Source organism: Tribolium castaneum, chromosome 9, assembly GCF_031307605.1.
Source record: "Tribolium castaneum strain GA2 chromosome 9, icTriCast1.1, whole genome shotgun sequence".
Classification (NCBI taxonomy): domain Eukaryota; kingdom Metazoa; phylum Arthropoda; class Insecta; order Coleoptera; family Tenebrionidae; genus Tribolium; species Tribolium castaneum.
The window spans coordinates 4,792,806-4,811,117 of record NC_087402.1 but is presented as its reverse complement, the minus strand read 5'-3'; the positions used below and the strand labels follow the sequence as shown (position 1 = coordinate 4,811,117).

The 18,312-nt window shown below is 40.2% G+C and overlaps 1 protein-coding gene across 4 annotated transcripts in view; it reads left to right on the top strand.

The window, feature by feature from the left end:
* The window catches only part of LOC663093 (uncharacterized protein), a 30,878-nt gene extending 13,902 nt beyond the window's left edge, over nucleotides 1-16,976 (top strand). For 2 of the 4 annotated variants that reach the window (XM_008193893.3, XM_008193891.3), the window contains 5 exons: nucleotides 6,369-6,453; nucleotides 12,904-13,077; nucleotides 13,119-14,016; nucleotides 14,741-15,350; nucleotides 15,628-16,976. In XM_008193893.3, coding sequence (XP_008192115.2) covers nucleotides 6,411-6,453; nucleotides 12,904-13,077; nucleotides 13,119-14,016; nucleotides 14,741-15,350; nucleotides 15,628-16,797 — 2,895 coding nt within the window. In that variant the 5' untranslated portion in view covers nucleotides 6,369-6,410 and the 3' untranslated portion in view covers nucleotides 16,798-16,976. The remainder of the gene's footprint in view (nucleotides 1-6,368; nucleotides 6,454-12,903; nucleotides 13,078-13,118; nucleotides 14,017-14,740; nucleotides 15,351-15,627) is intronic. The other 2 variants (XM_008193894.3, XM_008193895.3) reach the window with 2 other exon arrangements.
* The last annotated feature ends 1,336 nt before the right edge of the window (nucleotides 16,977-18,312 follow it).

Here is an 18,312-nt window from a genome sequence, read left to right as displayed (position 1 = left end):
GTATCCGAACACGCCACAAGAACAAAAATTATTTCGTCCGGTGATTTTACCAAATTTCGAGACAACAGCATTTGCATGACGGGCCCATTGAATTGACCTCGGCTGAACCGAGCCAACAAAACTAATTTTTTTAATTGGCTGCACTTGTGCCCGCTCGTTCCGGGATAAAATATGCAAATTATATCATACGGCGTACAGCACTGGTGCTAGTAAATACACAGAATTAAATCCAACATCTATCTACATAATAAAGAGCCGGAGCAAGTCCGGAATCATCAAATCAAAAAGCTCGGGAACACGTTAAAAAGTCAATAAATAGCCGACAGCTCGGAATAATGGATTAAAAGGCACACATGTTGCTAAATGCACCGACACTACTTCAATCCCCGACGAGATCGCATTTACCCGAAAGGGTTGCACGAATTAAATACTCAAATCAAAATTAATGCGGGACAAGTACGCAGCCTTTCGGCTTTGATTTTTACGGCTATGCATTATTCATGCCGGAACGAGATGTTTCTTTATATTTACAAGAGGCCAAAATCGTACAGAAAATAAATAGCAGAAAAAAATTTGTTTTTAATATCCCCTGAGAAGGAAACTCTCTTTACCTAAAAAACTGACTATACGAGCAAAATCTTTTCCAAACGAAGACAGTCGCAATACATTATTGCAAATTTCTGCTCACTCTTGCCCATCAGGGCAACAAAATATGTCGTGCTTAGCGATTTTTCCTGCATCTGCGGCATTTCCTGATAATTGCCGCTGAGATTTCGGGCTCAGATATGCGCATCACAACTAGTCGTCAGCGACGTGCTACAACGTCCACAAATCCTGCACCATTATCAGATCAGAGAGTCGCGTTAACACGCGAATGCAAATCCTCCGATCCTTTCGCTTATAAATGATAGCCTAGGCATTCGGCTATTGTTTCGGTGACATTTGTATTGTGTATTGTGCAGGCGGTGGTGGCGGCGGCGGCCGCCGCCGCCGACCACCGTCTATTAAAATAAAGTATTCGGTATAGATTATAGTCCCGGCCAACGTTACAAATCACTGAGCGTGAGTTAGATTAGGGCCGGTATAATGGCGCCGAAACACCGGAGATTTAAATATCCGCCGCCATGTCCTTTAATGCCTCCACTATCAACATAAATCGCTCCCTTCAAAGTTTCGGCCCTATTTAAATGCTGGAACAAGTCGGGCGGAACGTCATGCTTAAAATACAGATTAGGTTGATTGATTTTCGGCCCGTGGACGGGGGACGAGGGCAGAAAGCGCGATTTGTAGCGGGTGATTAATAGAGAGACGATCTGTCTAGACCAGAGCGATTTATCTCTGGTGCGAATTTTACAAGGCCAAGTTCAAGCTTATTTGCATAACGATATTTCGATAATTCATGCGAAAGGTGAAACGGACAACAAATCCACTAACACCGATTTTGAAGCTTTGAGAAGAGTTTTTTCAAATGGGCGAAACGTGACCATTACAAGTGTCAAGGCAGATATAATTAGTTGACATTTGAATAATGAACACGGTTTTTTACGGGCCGCAGACAAAGGGAACACGAATGCAAAAATTACACTTTCAAAATTCGCTAATTTGCTTAAAATTAAGATAAGTGACGTCAGGCAAAATTGAATTGTTTAGCCAAGAAGGCCAAACACACAATTAAGCGCGATTGTATCTGTTTCCTTTATTTATTCAGAAGCCACACACGAAATAATTCAAATAATTCGTGGCGCTACTCCAACCAAATGCACTTTTTCTTTCGCGTAATAAACTTGGCTCGGAGCTAATTCCTTCGCAAGTCATCAATCGGGAATAGCAAAGGCTTTGATTCGGGAGTTATGTCTAGCAATCGGGTCCCCGCCACAGTTGGAGGTATTTGGCAAATTAACAACAACCCCCAACAATTATCGAGAAGTTGCTCGAAGAGGGATTGAAATTGGAATAACATGGATCGTTGCACCGACTAAAGGACTAATTCTGGCAAACTTGCTATCGCTGCGAATCTAAATCACCATTTTCTTCCTGTTTCATATCTTGAAAGGCACTAAGGCGGAAGGAAACGTCGTGACATTCGAAGAAATAGCAGACCTAATCGCGCTCTTAACGAGATCGAACAGGAATTCATTTGTATGCGCTTTGTTCCCGAAATTATTTTAACATATTCAGGGAGCGTCGATTTTCTCGTGTGACAATTACGGCCGAGGGGAAGATTAAATATTCGTGTTTTATATTGTGATAAGGTTTAGCGTGTTTATCGATGCTCTTCCGGTTCCGATCTCTTCTTTGCTGCTGACTCGGATCGATAGTGAGACGTGACAGGAAATCGGAAATGTTTCGAAAAAAGGATCGTCTAACAAACAAATCAGGAGAGATATTTCTAAAGGATTGCGTTCACGTCCGGAGAATTAACGAAGGAAACACGAATTTTGGAAAAACCTTGATTCCGACGCAAGTGGCAGTGCTGTTCACATGCAAATTAAATTCTTTACAAATAGTTTTTTCAACTTTATGATTCATCAACAATGCCAAATGTGTGAATAGAATAAGTAATTACGAACGAAACGGATGTGCGAATAAAATTCGCCATAAAACGCAGCCTTGAATTAACGAAACAAAGCACCAAAATCGAATCAGGGCCTCAAGGGCCACGATTTTTATTTACGTATTGGAAAATTGTTTTCTTTTTGGGCAAATCCTCTTACGATAATAACCACTCTTGTAGATTCCCGAATAAATTATTGAGGGAATAAAGAACGCGGATTTGTCGAGTTGTGCAATCAAAGTGCAAAAACAAAGAAGATTATAAAATAATTATAGTGCAAGTTACAATCTGCTATGGGCAGAATTGAAAGTAAAATCTCAACATGCCAATGCTTCTTAGATTGATACCAAGGCCGGGCGAATTTTGGCCGAAATTAATTATTTTGCGGTTTGCGTTATGAAATTGCCGAAATTTGTTTTTCGAGTGAAATCACGACGAATCGATGTCGACTCCGAGGAAACGTTTCTATTCCTAATTCCAATTTGAATCCTACCAATAGCTCCCGACTGCGAGATACCATCTATTACATTAACTTTAGTTTACTGCATATTCCTTTAGGATTTCGACAGAATTTGCATTTTAAGGACCGCACTCCCTTTATGGGATAGGAAATGCTCGACTCTAATAAAAGCTTTTTCCTATACTTTATCATTTTGGTCTGTTTGCGATATTTCTACTGTTTCTATAGATTCGATAAATCTTCTCCTCCGAATATTACCAATAATGTGACAAAAACTGCCCCGGCATCAGAAAAAAATCATGATTTGTCTTTCGGATTTTAATATAAATTGGAAATTTAATGTTTGCTTTTCTCCTATTTCATCAGAGGAAGATAATTGGTTTGGTATTGACGTTTCCAATTCCCTACAATGTAGGAACAATTTCTTAATTACTTAAGAGACGATAATAAAGTGACCATCATGTTACATGTACACAAAGGTTTTGTCGGAATATTAACTATAATACCTACAATTGCATGCTTATCGTAGCTTATCGCTCTTTCTCCAGTCCTGGAGTTTGTATTGTTGATATTACGACTTGTATAAACGATGCAATGTAATTTACTGTTTTTAGAAACACTCATTTAGATAAAATTAAATTGGAAACGCAACAGTCGCATTCCTAGGAAAGTTTCACGTGACGTGTTCTTAAATTTCCTTATTTCCAATTTTCAGTTTTTCCGGTCACGTGGCACGCACTCACTTTTTTCATCCAATGTCGTTCCAATTTTAAAATTTGAGTTTTTGCGCAATTAGATCGCGGCAGTTTTCAACAGTTCATTAATTTCGCATAAAAAGTGCAAATTGTGGTGCATTAAAACCCATTTTCTGCCTAGGGCGGTACATGTCCTTTTCCAAAGCGGAATGAATTCATCTGTTGGGTAATTAGAGGAATGTAAGTGAAACGTTTTGACGGACTGAGCACACAAAAGAATTCGTTTGATACAACCGGAAGCTCCGGTGTACGCGTTTGAATAATTTTCCCTTGTAATTACGGTGGAAAAGTCGAGTTCCACATTTTTCTTCATTGGCAGGTAATTTCCCAAGTTCGATTCGAGCGTCCTTGAGGAAGAGACTTTAATAGAGGTTTTTTCGAAAAATAACAATCCACGAGAGATCCACCAGAGGTGAAAGTTGAGGGATCCCGAGGAGAGTTTCTTGATAAATTACAAGACGATTATCGTAATCATAGTGTGGTAGGATGTTATTACGAGGAAAATATTCCCATTTTTGTCCGCTAGGCGAAAAATTTAATTTCCGAACGATTATGTCATGTGTTTTGAAACATAATTGATTTACATAATTTTATGTGATTGGAAAATTAAAGCGTAAACAGAAAAAGTAATTGAGTCTGTGTCCATTCTCTCGTTTTGTCTCAGGAAAACCATCTTCCTCGTTTCACAAGACGCTTTCTAGCCACGAATTAGCCCGATTTTGCAACTAGAATTCCTCGGTTTATGTGCAATTTATGTAAAAATAACAAATTCAAGAAAGTTCCAAAGCGGAATAATTAACAGTAATACACCTAATTTTGTGTCTAAAATGGTTTGAGGAATGTCTCACATACCCGGGTATAAATAAATAAAAATAAGAAAACACGGCTGAGATATTTTCTGATGGAATGGGTCAAAGAAACAGCAACAAGAAGCCTAAATTGAAGGACAAATCAGGTGTCTGTCTCTCCGCTTTACCATCTTTTCAGCTTCTTTTCCCTCGATTTTAATCCGTAAAAATAACGATCCAATTGTTCGTCCCATTTTTCACTCTTCCAATCCGTATTTTTTGGCTCTCTCGGTTCGAGATTCGAAAAGATGTGACAGCATCGTATCATAAAACTTAATGATTGCCGTAAAGTAAAAAAAAGTTTCGACTCCGAAAGGAGCGTTAAAACAATATTTCACATTTCTTAAGAGTCTCCAGTGGCTGGGTCTTGCAGCGTTGCAAAAGCAAACCATCTTAAAATTGCTACGTGCTCGGAGATTATTGAAGAGATATTTTTAAACTATGTGTCAATAAAAGCGAACGGCCCCTCGATAAATATAAAGTAAGATTGTTATTGAAGATGGCTGGTCATATCGCGAAGAGCGGTCCAATTCCGCAAACTCGATGAATAATAAGAAAGTAAATTTGAAAGTGAGATTTGGCGGAAAATCAAAAATTCCGGGCTGGGGATAAATCAAGCGATAATTAGTTGGGAGTTTACGAAATAACGCGATCGATATGACAGTTTGCTCAACATGCTTAGGCCGGATACGGAGAATCCACACAGGCAACGTCTTCAACGGTAAACAAGGTTGAAGTTTACTAATTCCTCAAATCAAAACAAGATTATTAGTCCTAACCGGATAAGTTAATCACTAAGGATTTCAAATTGCTCGAATTACGTCCTTTAGGCGAGCTCTTACGGCATACGGGAGCACATCACGTGGCAAAGACACGAGAAATTCATTATTCATTTTTACGCACAGACAAGTTCAAGGAGACAAAAGGACATTAACATACTAGGGAGGGACCAAGAGATTTTTCATCGGGCGTGACCGTTGCGCAACAAATTCCATTTCGCGGTCAAAAAAGCGCCTTTTATTAACCATTGTTGCTGTGTCAACTGTAATGGCTGTCTGGGACACAAAAAATGTTTTCATTGATTCAAAAATATGCGCTGACTAATTCCAAGACTCGTATCTGCTGGGCTTGCAAAATTGGCTCGACTTATTCTAGTATTCAGGTTTTTAAGTTTGGGTTTATTTCAGTATTTCAGATTTTCCAGTTTGACTTTATTCAGAACTCCCGGAATATATAAAATATTTCTTATTTTATCTCTTGGCCATATCCGACTACATCATTTCGGAATAGAAAATGGACGTTTCAGAATGATATTTGAATTTCTCACATTATTTTAGATAAGAAATTTTCCTTAAAAATTCTCGTATCCATTGTGACATGAGGCTGGAGTTAATTTAGTGAGAAAAGTGATGCATCTTCCAGACCGTGTGAATTTTAAGTTTGATTCTTTATTTATATTTTTTAAGCTTTTGTCCATTTGTCTTCCTTTCTGTTTCTTATCTCTATTTTTTTTTGTTTCATTTCTCATTCCTGCTGAACGGATATCTCTATTCTCCAAATTAGTGCGTTTCTTATCCTGAAATGCTGAAAATTTATCCGTTTCAGTGCAACTCTATGCGAACTATTCCGTAATATATGTTCGCGAAGTTTCCCCGAAATGAAACTGTTGCACAGCCGGCAAAACGTCTTTAATTTACTGCACGAAGAGTCTCCTTGTTTGCAAACTTTACTCAAAATCAATTTTTTTCCAGACTCTGGTCCCCGGATAATGTGCGTGGTGTAGAATCGCAACGATGGATCGCCGCCTCTTCTCCCTGGTTTGCTGCTTATTTACGGGTGGGTAGAATAATTTTTGCTCGTATTTATGTAACGAATTGAGACTTCATACTTAATGATCGCGGCTTTCATATTAACACAAAACAAGAATGACATCCGTTTGAATTAAAGTTGAGCAAACGCATGAATATTTATGTGCTGGAAAACTCCACGTTTCTCTTTTTAATCATTGAACTGGAAGTGAATTTCGCGTTTTAATTGTGGGGCGAGAATTTACCTTACGGTTTTTCCGAAAAATTTTCTGAAACGGAAATGCAATAAAGCCGCGCCAACTTCGATACGCGAATTTTGCTGAAATGTACGTTTATTTTTCATATTATCCATGCTCGGCTTCCTAATGTACACAAATGTTGCAGTTTTTAACCGCTGCTGCAACGATTTTATTAAAACCTGAACAGATTCGGCGGTTATGGCTTCATATCTAATTCGAAATAAGATATTGCCAGCCGCACGAAATGAAAATGCACCACGCCGGTGGAGCTGGAACTAATTATGCGGCATCCACGCAACCACAATCGTCATTTATGAAAAAAGTAAATAAATCCGTGTGTAAAAATTCCGCCTTTGTCCGCCTAACTTTCCCGGAGTGAAGAAAATTGAATTTTCTACTTAATCCTCCGACATCTATTCCGTTGAAAGCAAGTCGGTTATGCTCGGTAAAAACTTTAGATTTTTTATGATTTATAAATTCTACAGTTCCCTCAAGTCGCGGTAAACTTTCCCATCTTAGGTACATGTGGGCTCAGATTTATGGGATAGTAAATAATGTAAGAGTGGAAAGGAACAGAAAGCGAGGTTTTTGGCGTGCGTTTTCACACGTGTTCGAATAACATTTTAAATCGCGACAATCGGGAAGAAAGTTTTCGTAAAAAAAAACAGTGACGAAAACGGAATTGCAAGGAATTAAATTTGGCGGATTTACGACCGAGTAAACGAATTTGTGAGCAGGAAGGACGAAGAATTTAAAGTAGCATGCTGAATATACAAATGTGGAAATTGAATAATAAACAATTTTATGAAATTTGATTTCAGACAGAACGAGATCATATCCAAAATTAATAATCGCCGAATCAATGCAATAACCTCTCTGACAGTGCTTTCAATAAATAAATACGTCCGTGTATTATTTACAAGAGTTTTATTGTATTCTTTAGGTCGGGAAGACACATGAAACGGGTGTCCCAATTTTGGATGCCTTCTCTCACCGCCTGCATATTTTATGTTTTTCTGAATTTCCTCCCTTGTTTTAATCCCCCAATATCGGAAATAACTCGGTGCAATTCGACCGAGAAGACAAAAAAACTGCTCCGTAACTTAGTAAAAATCCCGAAAGTTTGCCGTCATCTGTTGCGAATCTCACGTTCGCTATCCTTCCTTGGTAATATTTTTAAACGCGGGGACTCGTTTCAGCATTTTTCCAGAGTGGGACCTTGTTCCCGTTACCTTGTAACAAAATCCCTCATGAAGACCATAAACACAGCTAACCTTGGGTCGGTTGCACTACGACACACACCGTTACTGCAAGGCCTCCACACCCACTCTTATCATCGTTTTATTAATGACAACAAACGTAAAATGAAAATCAAACATATCGATCGCCCGACGCAATTATTTTCGTTCATTATAATCCAATTGCGGCGTTCCCTTGCTGTTACTTTATTAACAAACATGCCACGACACTTTTTAATCATCCGCTCATTTGGGTGAAATTTATCAAAAGCGAGCTTTTGTGCAGAGGGAAAGAATCACACCGGAATCGAACCAAACATTCCATTTCGCGGTTTGCGATATTGCAGAGGGTTTAATCAATAAACGCGTGCATTTCATTCGCGGCGATAAAAGGCGGAACAAATGACTAAGGAAATCGGACAGTAAACAAAGGCATAATTTCGTTATTACTCTATTTTCGACTTTATTGTTACGAAAATTTTACTATATTATAACGCAAGCAAACCCAGCTTTCGAGACCAGGCCAGCTGTACTGGGCGTTTATCGGAAAACAATAAACAAACAATTAATTTATTTATCAGCGATATGAAAAATAGATAAAATTTTATTATTTAAAACTGCTATTATTATCACTTTTTAATGGCAGTTCAGTTGCACGTATTTCGACTGAAATATTATAAACATTTTTACTATTTTATTTTCACCTCGTTTATGTTTTAACACCAATTGCCTGGCGTCGTGACCGGATTTTAAAAGCCTGTCCGGAAAATAATTTTTCCGGGAGGTATTACTTATCTCTGGGTGCCAAATCTGGTCTTGCAAGTGGCTGGCTGTATTTAGAAAAATCCGTTCTCAAGTGTTCACTGATAAACATGAGTGTATACCGAGTGTATTAAGTCTGAATTCTGGATTCGGGTAGTGTCTGCAATGGTTTCTTGCTTATTTATCGCATTAAGTTTAAATGGTTCGAGCATATAAATTGTTCCATATGCCGGAGTTCGTGCACTTGAGACTAATTGCACTTTATACACCGAAGACAATTAAACCTGTTCAGGCAAAATGCAATCTGTTTCTGGTTTATCGTCTTAATTGAGTAACATTGTGTTCATACGTCTTAATGCATTAAACTCCAGCGAGCGTTCACTTCGCTTACTTTACCAGCCTTGTCCGGAATATTCGACCCGAGATCAAGTTCAAGTAACAATTTTTCGAATTGTTTGCAAACATTAGACATAAATCGAAGTGGAGACAGTCACCTGAGCTCGAGGGCTCTGTTTTTGACGTTACATACGGCCATGTTATTAATGTCCACGTTTTATACTGAGCCCACATTACGAGTATTTTCTTCTTGTTTTCATTAATTTATGACCGTGGGGCCGTTTTGCAGATATTGGCATTCCTGCGAGAGACACAAAAGGTGAACACTGAGAGAATATATCTCCATAGCCTTAAACCTTGCCCAAAAAACTAGAACACACATTCCAATTATGATTTAATTGATTTGGCATTAGAAGTGTCATGTTTTTTCTCCATCAAAACAAAGAGTTCAAAAAACGCTAATCCTTGAGTGGTTTTTTATTGTTTTGAAAACTCGTGAGATCACCTTATTAGAATTCAACAGGAGCGTCACTTTCTTCTCTTAAATAATAATCATTAACCCAAAAAATAATTAAATCTTTTGTAATTCCGAACAATGCAAGGCCAATGATTGACTAATTAATTAGGATCAAACGCAGTTAATTGAGCCAAAATTTCAAAATCTCGATTTTATTCAGGGTTTTCTGAAGGGTCAAGGCTTGGCCCTTTCACACATTATCGCACAATTCCCTAAATCAATTTCCGAACAAAACGAAACATGATGTGTTGGCAGCACTTCCAGGATAATAACAATTTCCAACCAACATCACCAGGTTTCATGCATCGCTTCATCTAAACATAATTAGAATCGGCCATTTGTAACCGAAGCACAAACGTTATTCTTGTGACTGCGCCCTTCTGATATTTATTATCAATCCCAACGTTTAATTTATTTACAAGCTGAATAAATCGAGCCGCGACACGAATGAAAATTCCAAAATCTATTATTTGTAAAGAGACACATCTGTTACGTCTAAATCTCTAATGAGGGGCTTGAAAAGTTAAAACTCATCTTAAATCCCAGGTGCGCGCAAAGGCCCAAATAAAACATTAATTCCGATGAAAATTCAAATAAGTCGATTGGTTCAGATCTGCTTAGTAAAAATCGCCCCGATTCAATGGGTGTTAGATATGAGGGCGTGCTTTCAGTTGCGCCACGCACTTGACAATAAATAAATTTCTTTCAATTCGTCGATAAATCAAGCGTTGAGCTGCGTTCAAAGCGTTTGACATTAATGGGGTTACAAGTCAAGGTTTAATGAAACGTGAGTCAGCTTGCAATATTGTGATAGATAATTAATGCAAGGAAAAAATCCGCGAAGAACGTAAACATGTGGGTTTGTAAGTAATGAAAATGCTCGCAGCGCCGCGGTATCAAGAATGATGGTTTCCCAAAGTCGGGTCCACAATGCAGATCAATTACTAGATCATGCGATTAGAGTTAATCTGAGCTTTCGGACGCAGCCGTCCGACCCGTGTCAGTATTCTGGTTTTTATTGCTCGCACGCCTGATTAAATTTGAAAGTTCGCTAACAACATATGAAAGCAAGACATGAAGTTTATAATTAATAGCAGAAGCGGTCGTTAATGCGAAGAGGGACGGCGAAAAATCGCCCCGGATTAGTCCGGTCTGCTACTTATCGTAAACAGGAATTGTTTTCGGATGGGATGAATATTCATTTCCGTTTTTAGTGGCGATAAAACAAAAATCATTATTCAGCAGCGTCGGCGATAGGAAGGGCAATAATTTTCGGAGTGACGTTGCAGAGGTGGCGTTATAAATTAAACACAGACGTGGGGTCTTGCTGCTGCGGTACGAAAGCCGTGTTTTCAGCCGACTCTTGACAGCCGGCGCCTGAAATCCGGATCACATATTGCGAGAGACTTATGGCACTCGTTTCCTATAAGAACCAGAAAAATACGTCTCAATACATTGTTTTGCTTACGAACCAACGCCCGAATCGTTTAAATCCCATTCGTTCACGTCCAATTTTACAAACGAAAATTTATGCCAACGGAGGAAAGACCCCGATCCGATTCCGCCAACATCTATAGTGTCTTTACCCCCGAATTATATTTTCTATAAAACTCATTTTTATTTGCTTGTTTTTCTTGAGTAGGTTTGAGACTTGTCACTACTTTTCGGTAGCGAGCCAAAGTAATGCTTTTCCTTTATGCCGGCATTAATCTGGATTATGATTTCGTAATAGCAAGACCAAAAGATGAAAATGTTTCGCATAAATTTGGCTTCCAGCTTACTGCGAATTTCTTTAATTAAAACGGAAACCTGAAATATTTGATTAAGTTTAATCCAATTTGCTTTAGACTAAATTACTAGGTCGTGTTTTCTCTCCGACCATATATTTTGTCTGAGAGAACGATGAAGAAGATAAAACAGAGACGTAGGGAATTATTAATTTAAGAAGGTATTAAACGACACATCCGCAATAGCGAGGGAAAGAATTTTTTGTTGAGAATTGCTGAGCGAACATTTAGATTTGTATACAAATTCGCTTTTACACGTGATAAATTACGGGCTAATTGAACCGGAAAAACTCCGCATAAAAGCTTTTTTGGTCAAGACAAAGTAAATAATGTTAAATGGAAAATTATCATATTTCAGCGGAATTTTCTCTATTTTCGTGCACGGTCGAGTAGATTAAAAACACTAAACCTAATACGAGTTATTCATGAAACTTTTTTAATTATGCGAAAAAATCGTTTTATAAAACATTAAAGAATATTTCATCACGTGTGAGTTGCATTATTTATGGCTGCCCTAAATAGGCGTTTCTAAATATGGTCACTTATTGATTTCATCGAATTCATCATTTGTGGGGTGGCAGAGTCCTAAAGTGAAACGTGACCCATAAAATCCGGTGCCCATCTCTTGAAAACTGGTCATTATCTCAATTTGGCCGAGCGCGAGCTTAATCTTCATTTTCCTCTCATAGCAATTATTCAGCTTTTCCCCATCACTTCCTAAATTGAATTATTTGGTTAAGCTCATAATGCCGCCCCTCGATTTTTCTAGTCGAGCGATGGCACTCTCGAACTTTTCCTTCGCTAAAAGCTTAATCCGGTCGTGATTAAAAAATTAACGATTTTATTTACGAACACTGAAACTAACGGTTATGATAAGGAACAAAGTTTTGCCATCGAATCGGAGCGGAAGAGATTTAAGCCGCATGCGAGTTTTTAGGACAAATGAGATGCAGCCGACTGGAAGCCGAATGGAATAACAGGAAAAGTTGATAGTTTTCAGCTTATCTAGACATAAAACAATATCTGAAAAGCGGATAATTTGTTCCGTTTCAATAGTGAAAGCACGGCTTTTACGCTTTTTTGCGATTCTTGATTGAGGTTCAAAGAGAAATCCCAATTTAAAAATGATAGCGCTACGAATAAATATTTCATAAACTGATTTCATATCTTTGAATTCCCGAACGGAATGGAGAACATTTTTCATCGGCTCATTCAAAGTTAATGAGCAAATTTAACAAACCCGTGACAGATATTTAAACACGATGTTTGGAGCTGAAATGATTGACAACACGATTTGCTGGACTGACCGCTATTAAACGCGACCTCTTTATTTGTAGCTTTGTCCCCACCACTTGCGCCCAGCCCACTCGATTATAATTGACTGAGCGCTTCCCCCACTATTTCCCGATTACAAAGCCGTCTTAATGAACACTGCGAGTTTATAGTGATTGTATGGAGCTTATATAAAAGTAAACTTCTTAAATGGTTCTCCAGAGCTATGAAAACGGGCAAACTTCCGTCGCTCATATTTCATAAACTTTTCTCGGAAATATCGTGCAACATTTCCGCCGGTATAATTAAAAAGATTGATATTTTCAGTGAATTTCGTTTCATCGGATGGTCCCGTCTTCGTCAATCCCTCGTCAGTCTCCCTCCCCCCAGCAGTTAATCAGGGAAATTACGTCACTCAAACTGTCTATGGCTTCCTCGACTTTACCACTACAATCGGAAACACTGTCATGGTTTTCTCGCCACAAAGCGCCGCTGTTTCAGGTATTGTGAATTTGAGAGGAAACAAAGTTACAATTTCCCAGTTCCAGAATCGCCAAAAGAAGAATCCTCGAACAGCGTAATCGATACGAGTCCAATCGCGAAAAAAGAACCAGTCACAATAAAACCGAGCAAGACTGAAGCCAAAATAATTTCGAGTAAAGTCGAAGTTAAGACCTCAAGTCAGGACAAACCGAGTACGAAAGTTTCCCCGAGTATTATAACAAAAGTGGAGGTCGTGAGTGGTCCTCCGGTGCTTTCCAGTAAAGTCGAGATTGTCACAAGTTCGCAAAAGGCGATTAGTAGCGTTGTATCGGTTAAAACCGAAGAGGAGCCGGCGGTTATCCTCGGCAACAACATCGCCGAGCCCGAGTATGACTTCCTGTCCCGTCAGCCGTCCGAAGTTGTTGAAGAAACCTACAAAGTCATCAACCTGAAACCCAGCTCAAAGTTCCATCTCAAGCCTCGGACTTCTGAGCCAAAAAACAAACGTCCGGACTCATTACACCCGACGGGATTAGTCACGAAATTAGGAGGAACTGTCGTAAAGGACGGCACGACGACTATCCACGAGACTAGCGTGATTGGGACCTACATCTCTGGAAAATACGCCCAAGTCCTCCAGAGCACCTCGCACATCCACAATCCGCAGAAAGCCAAGATCAGTCCGTCGCCGACGTTGCGAATTCTCAAAACAGCCGCCCCTTCGTTGGGGAAAGGCAAGCATCATCGGCATTTGGAGCCAACTCCCGCGGGCTCCATCGAGGAGACGATTGTAGCGGCGGAATCGTCGAATTCCATCAAATCGACGAGGAAGCCGGCAGGGCCCACTTTCAAGCCGCGCTTCAAAAACAGACAGAAGGAGGACGAGGAGGAGAGCGAGGAAGTGCAACATGCCAAGAAGAAATCGCAACGGACACGGAACCAAGCGAGGAATTCCAAGTGAGTTGGAGTGGATGCATCCAACGAGTGCGCGTTGCTCGGGCGGTAAATCAAAAATTGGAATGGCAATTACTGTTAACTTTTAATTATTGACATTCCATACAGTCTGTAAATTTAATTACCTGCGATAATGGCAGCGTGCATTCGGTGATCCACTAAAAATTCCAATGTATGAAAATTTGAAATATTCATTCGGTTTAATTGCAAACGGAAGAAACGGTTTTGTTTATATCGATAATGTTTTTTGCCGGCTCTGACACGAAATTATGAAGCGCCACGGTGTAAAATCGTAAATTAAAAATTGGCAATTAATTTTGACAACTGTGCGTAGGAATAAAACCAAAAGTACGCGAAATTTGTACGCAAGAATTCAGTATAACGTGTTAAGACATTATGGTCACGATAACAAAATTTTGTATTTGATGAAATAAAATGCGGTGTGGTCGAAATACTGGTTGTAATTTACTGTGAATTCCGATATATTACTCTTGAAACAGCAATTTTAAACTCTGAATAATTCTATATTGGAAAGTAAATTGTATGTAATGCTTTTAAATTCAGTTGTAAATGTGTATGAAATGTTGTTTAGTAAATATTCCTCGCAATTCCTAATTAATTTGTTCGGCGTTTTCCATCCGGCATCCCAAAATGTGCAACCGCTATGAATATTTCAAATGCACGATTGCATGAGCACACGGCACTAACACTTGTAAATAAAATACAGACACAACACCTCACACAGACCTCACAAATACGGTCGGAGTAGCAGAAAAACTACAACATCACGCCCTTCTGTACACAGTGAAGAAGCAACGACCTCGTCGAACAAGCGCTACCAGAACCGCCGCAAGCAGCAGCGCCCCAGCACCGAGCCCTCGAGCTCGGGGGGCTACAGCCGCCGCGGCTACAAGCCCAAAGTGCAGACCTCGACCGTGGAGCAAATCTCCGCGTCTACAAGCCTCTACAAGTTCAAATTGAATCGCTCTCCTGGCAGATGGCAATACAAGACGACACCCAAGCCTCGCGTTACCATCAGGAAGCAAAACGACGACAATGACTCCGGTAACGAGACGCTCGGAACGACGCCGACGACGCTGCAAGACGTGTCTCCGGCACTCAACGACGTCGTTACGCCCCAAGCGAGGTCCGACGACGTCGACGGACTCGAAGGATCCGAATCAATTGCTTCAATTATTGACGATCAAAGCTCCACCGAAAATAAACTCGACACGCCGTTCCCGCTCGAAACGCTCAAGGTGGAAATTTCCACGCCGCCGGATTTTAAAGATATCTATTACGAGATTGCCACCATCAAGTCACCCTTCACCTTCCAGGTAATAAAAACACAGCTAAGGTCAAGGTGCCATATTAGGGACGATTTTAGCGTAAAAAATTCAAGTGTTAAGAGGCGCAATTTTGGTGGAGGCGCCGGGATAATAAAACAAAATGTGCAAAGAAATTGTTACAATTGATTTTTCTTTTTTAAACGATTGTTTCTGTTTATAAAACAAGATAGTTAACGCTGTTTTAACCAAAAATATTCTCTATTTTCTTCTCGTTTTTCCCCTCCAGTGTGTGATATTTCATTAACCATCTGTTGGCTTTTTGCAGGCCGGCAACGTGAAAAACACCCGTTACATAACCGTCACGTCTACGTTTGAAAAAAGTCTGGTGAACACTCCCGAAGCCACAATCTCCCCGTCAGGCAGCGAGCCATTAACGGAAAATATTTTAGCCACTTCAAGCAATTACAAAGACAATAATTTCCTGGATTCGAGTGTTGCCACGTTACCACCGATTTATCTGGCATCCGACATGCAAACCCCGCCCTTGGAAACACTCACAGAGACATTCAGCACGACTCAAACTATGCTCAAGACTCATATCCTACCCGTCATTCACAGCGGCAACGAAACAGCCACTTCAACACTCGTTCAAACGTATCTAATAACGAGATTAGTGACGGCAACGAAGACTTTACCACCTATGGAAGCTTATCATTTCATTCCGAGCAAAACTCTGAAAGAGTTCAACAGTCATTTGGATGAGGCGGGGTCAGAGCTCCACTTAGAGTTGGAGTTTGGCGACCAAAACGATCAGGACGATGAAGGACAATTGAAAAGGAGTTTCCCCCCGGATCTGGATTTGGCTAAAGTTGGATCCGATTTTGATATTTCCGACGTCGACAAATCCAAACTTCCGGAAATCCAGAAAGCGAAAACGGGAAAATCGAAACCGGTTTTGAGCGAACCCCAAACCCCGGCCTTGAACCCCGACCAGCTGCAACAATTGGCGCTTTTGAGGCTCTTGAACCCGGCGGCGGCCCAAGGCCAGGTCATCACGACCTCGAAGCCAGTCCTCAAAATTGAAACCGTCTACGAATCCCACGTTATTCCGATCGTCAACGGGGGAAACACCGTCTTGAGCACGCTCTCCAAGGTCCTGGGGACCGTAACGAAGACGGATTTCGAGTTCGGGACGAGCACCCTGGCGCCCCCGGCGCTGCCAATCCCGCCGATCCCTCCGGTGAATCCCCTGTTTCCCGCGGCTCAATTCGCCGTCACTTCGTCGCCCGTGGTCCAAAGCACTTTGGTTACGCAAACTGATAGCAAGGTGCTCAAGCTGACTTTCGGGGCTAAGACGGCTTATACGACGATTTTCTCCACGAAAGTCGTACCCAGCTTGGTAACGACGTATATGACGGCGTCGGTGCCCGTACAACCCACGGCTTTCCCGGGATTCTTCCCGGCGCCCTATCCCGGATATCCCTTCGTGGGCTGAGTGACGTGCGGTCGCGGTGGACGATCCTTGTACAGTTTTGTGTAAATAAATGTGAGGGAAATCGGTGAGGACTGAGGCGGTATTTATAATCTTCATGTGCATTTACCACTACTTGTAAATATTTTAATTAGGAGTGTATTTTTATATTGTAAAGATGGACAATAAAATTTACGAAATAAGCCGGCGTTTTTATTTATTTGCGTTTTTTACAAGATTCGATGTTGGGCTGTAATGAACTTGAGCCGTGCTAACGAGGCTATTTTCAGATTTCCATTTACGTATTAATTTTCCAGGTTACTATTATTACGTTAATGCAACTGTTTTTTGTCTAGACTTTTCATTTTTTAACTATGCACACAGATGAGCCTTTCCCGAACTTGGAAACATAACATGATACATTTATTACTAATTACTAGATTATTGGAACGAGCTTTGTGCCAGTGAGTAAACAGAAAATATCTCAAAGTCATCTCAAGCAGCGGGGAATTTGCTGCTGCAATCACGTCGTAATAAAAATAATGCGAGGGAATTCCCGTCTTGATTTTATTTTGTGCATGATAGTAGTGGAGAATTTAATAAAGCACGGGAGTCGATTTCCAACTATTCATTAAAAGATTCCTTTCTGCAATAAATGTAAAAATTTTCGCGTAAAGTAAGCAGTTTCGATTTCTAATTAGAAGCGTTCTTTGCAAACTCGCCGTAATAAATTCCTGTTAAAAATGTTTATGCGATCGTAAAATGAATGTGGGTCATTACGAGAGTAACGAAGTTTAAAATTGTGCGATTTAGCAGGTTGGTTGTATCAGAGAAATCAATAGGGGAATCTCGGCGCTTATCTGTGCGACTAGATAAGAATAAGAGAGTCGACGAAATCAAGAATGCGACAGTTTTCGTCGGTAATGTTCCCCCTCAAGCCATCTCATTATTCTCGAACTGCTCTTTCGCTACTCGACTCAATCAATAGCATCGGTCTGATAAACAAACAAAAAAATTCGCTCGGCAATTTTTTAATGCTCGAAAGTTTCCCCGATAAAAATCACAACTGATTTAAGGGAACGTATATAAAACAAATGTTTATTTGCGCACGCGGTGGGAAATTCCCGGTCTCGATGCGAATTCCAAAATATCAGAGTCGGGATTATTTCAGTTAGCCCGCGGGTAATGTCTCGATAGACTCCCTTATCTACTATCCAACTTTCGCGTATTAATTCCTGAACGTCTCCGGAATGGACAAACTTTTTCCTCTCCTCTTATTGCTGTACTTTTATGTAAAACGCCCCGACTTTCAACAAACACGCAAATTGCTCCAATAAAAATATCACGTCCAACTTTCTCATCCCTTGATCCTAATCACAACGCTTACAATTCCGCTTGTTATAACTCAACATCTCAATTAAGAAAACAGAACGTGACGCTTGCAAGGATCGACACAGGTGCGAAACGTGATTCGAATCGATTCAAAAATACCACGATTTATAAATGGACCTCATCGGCACTCTATCAAGGTACAACAAC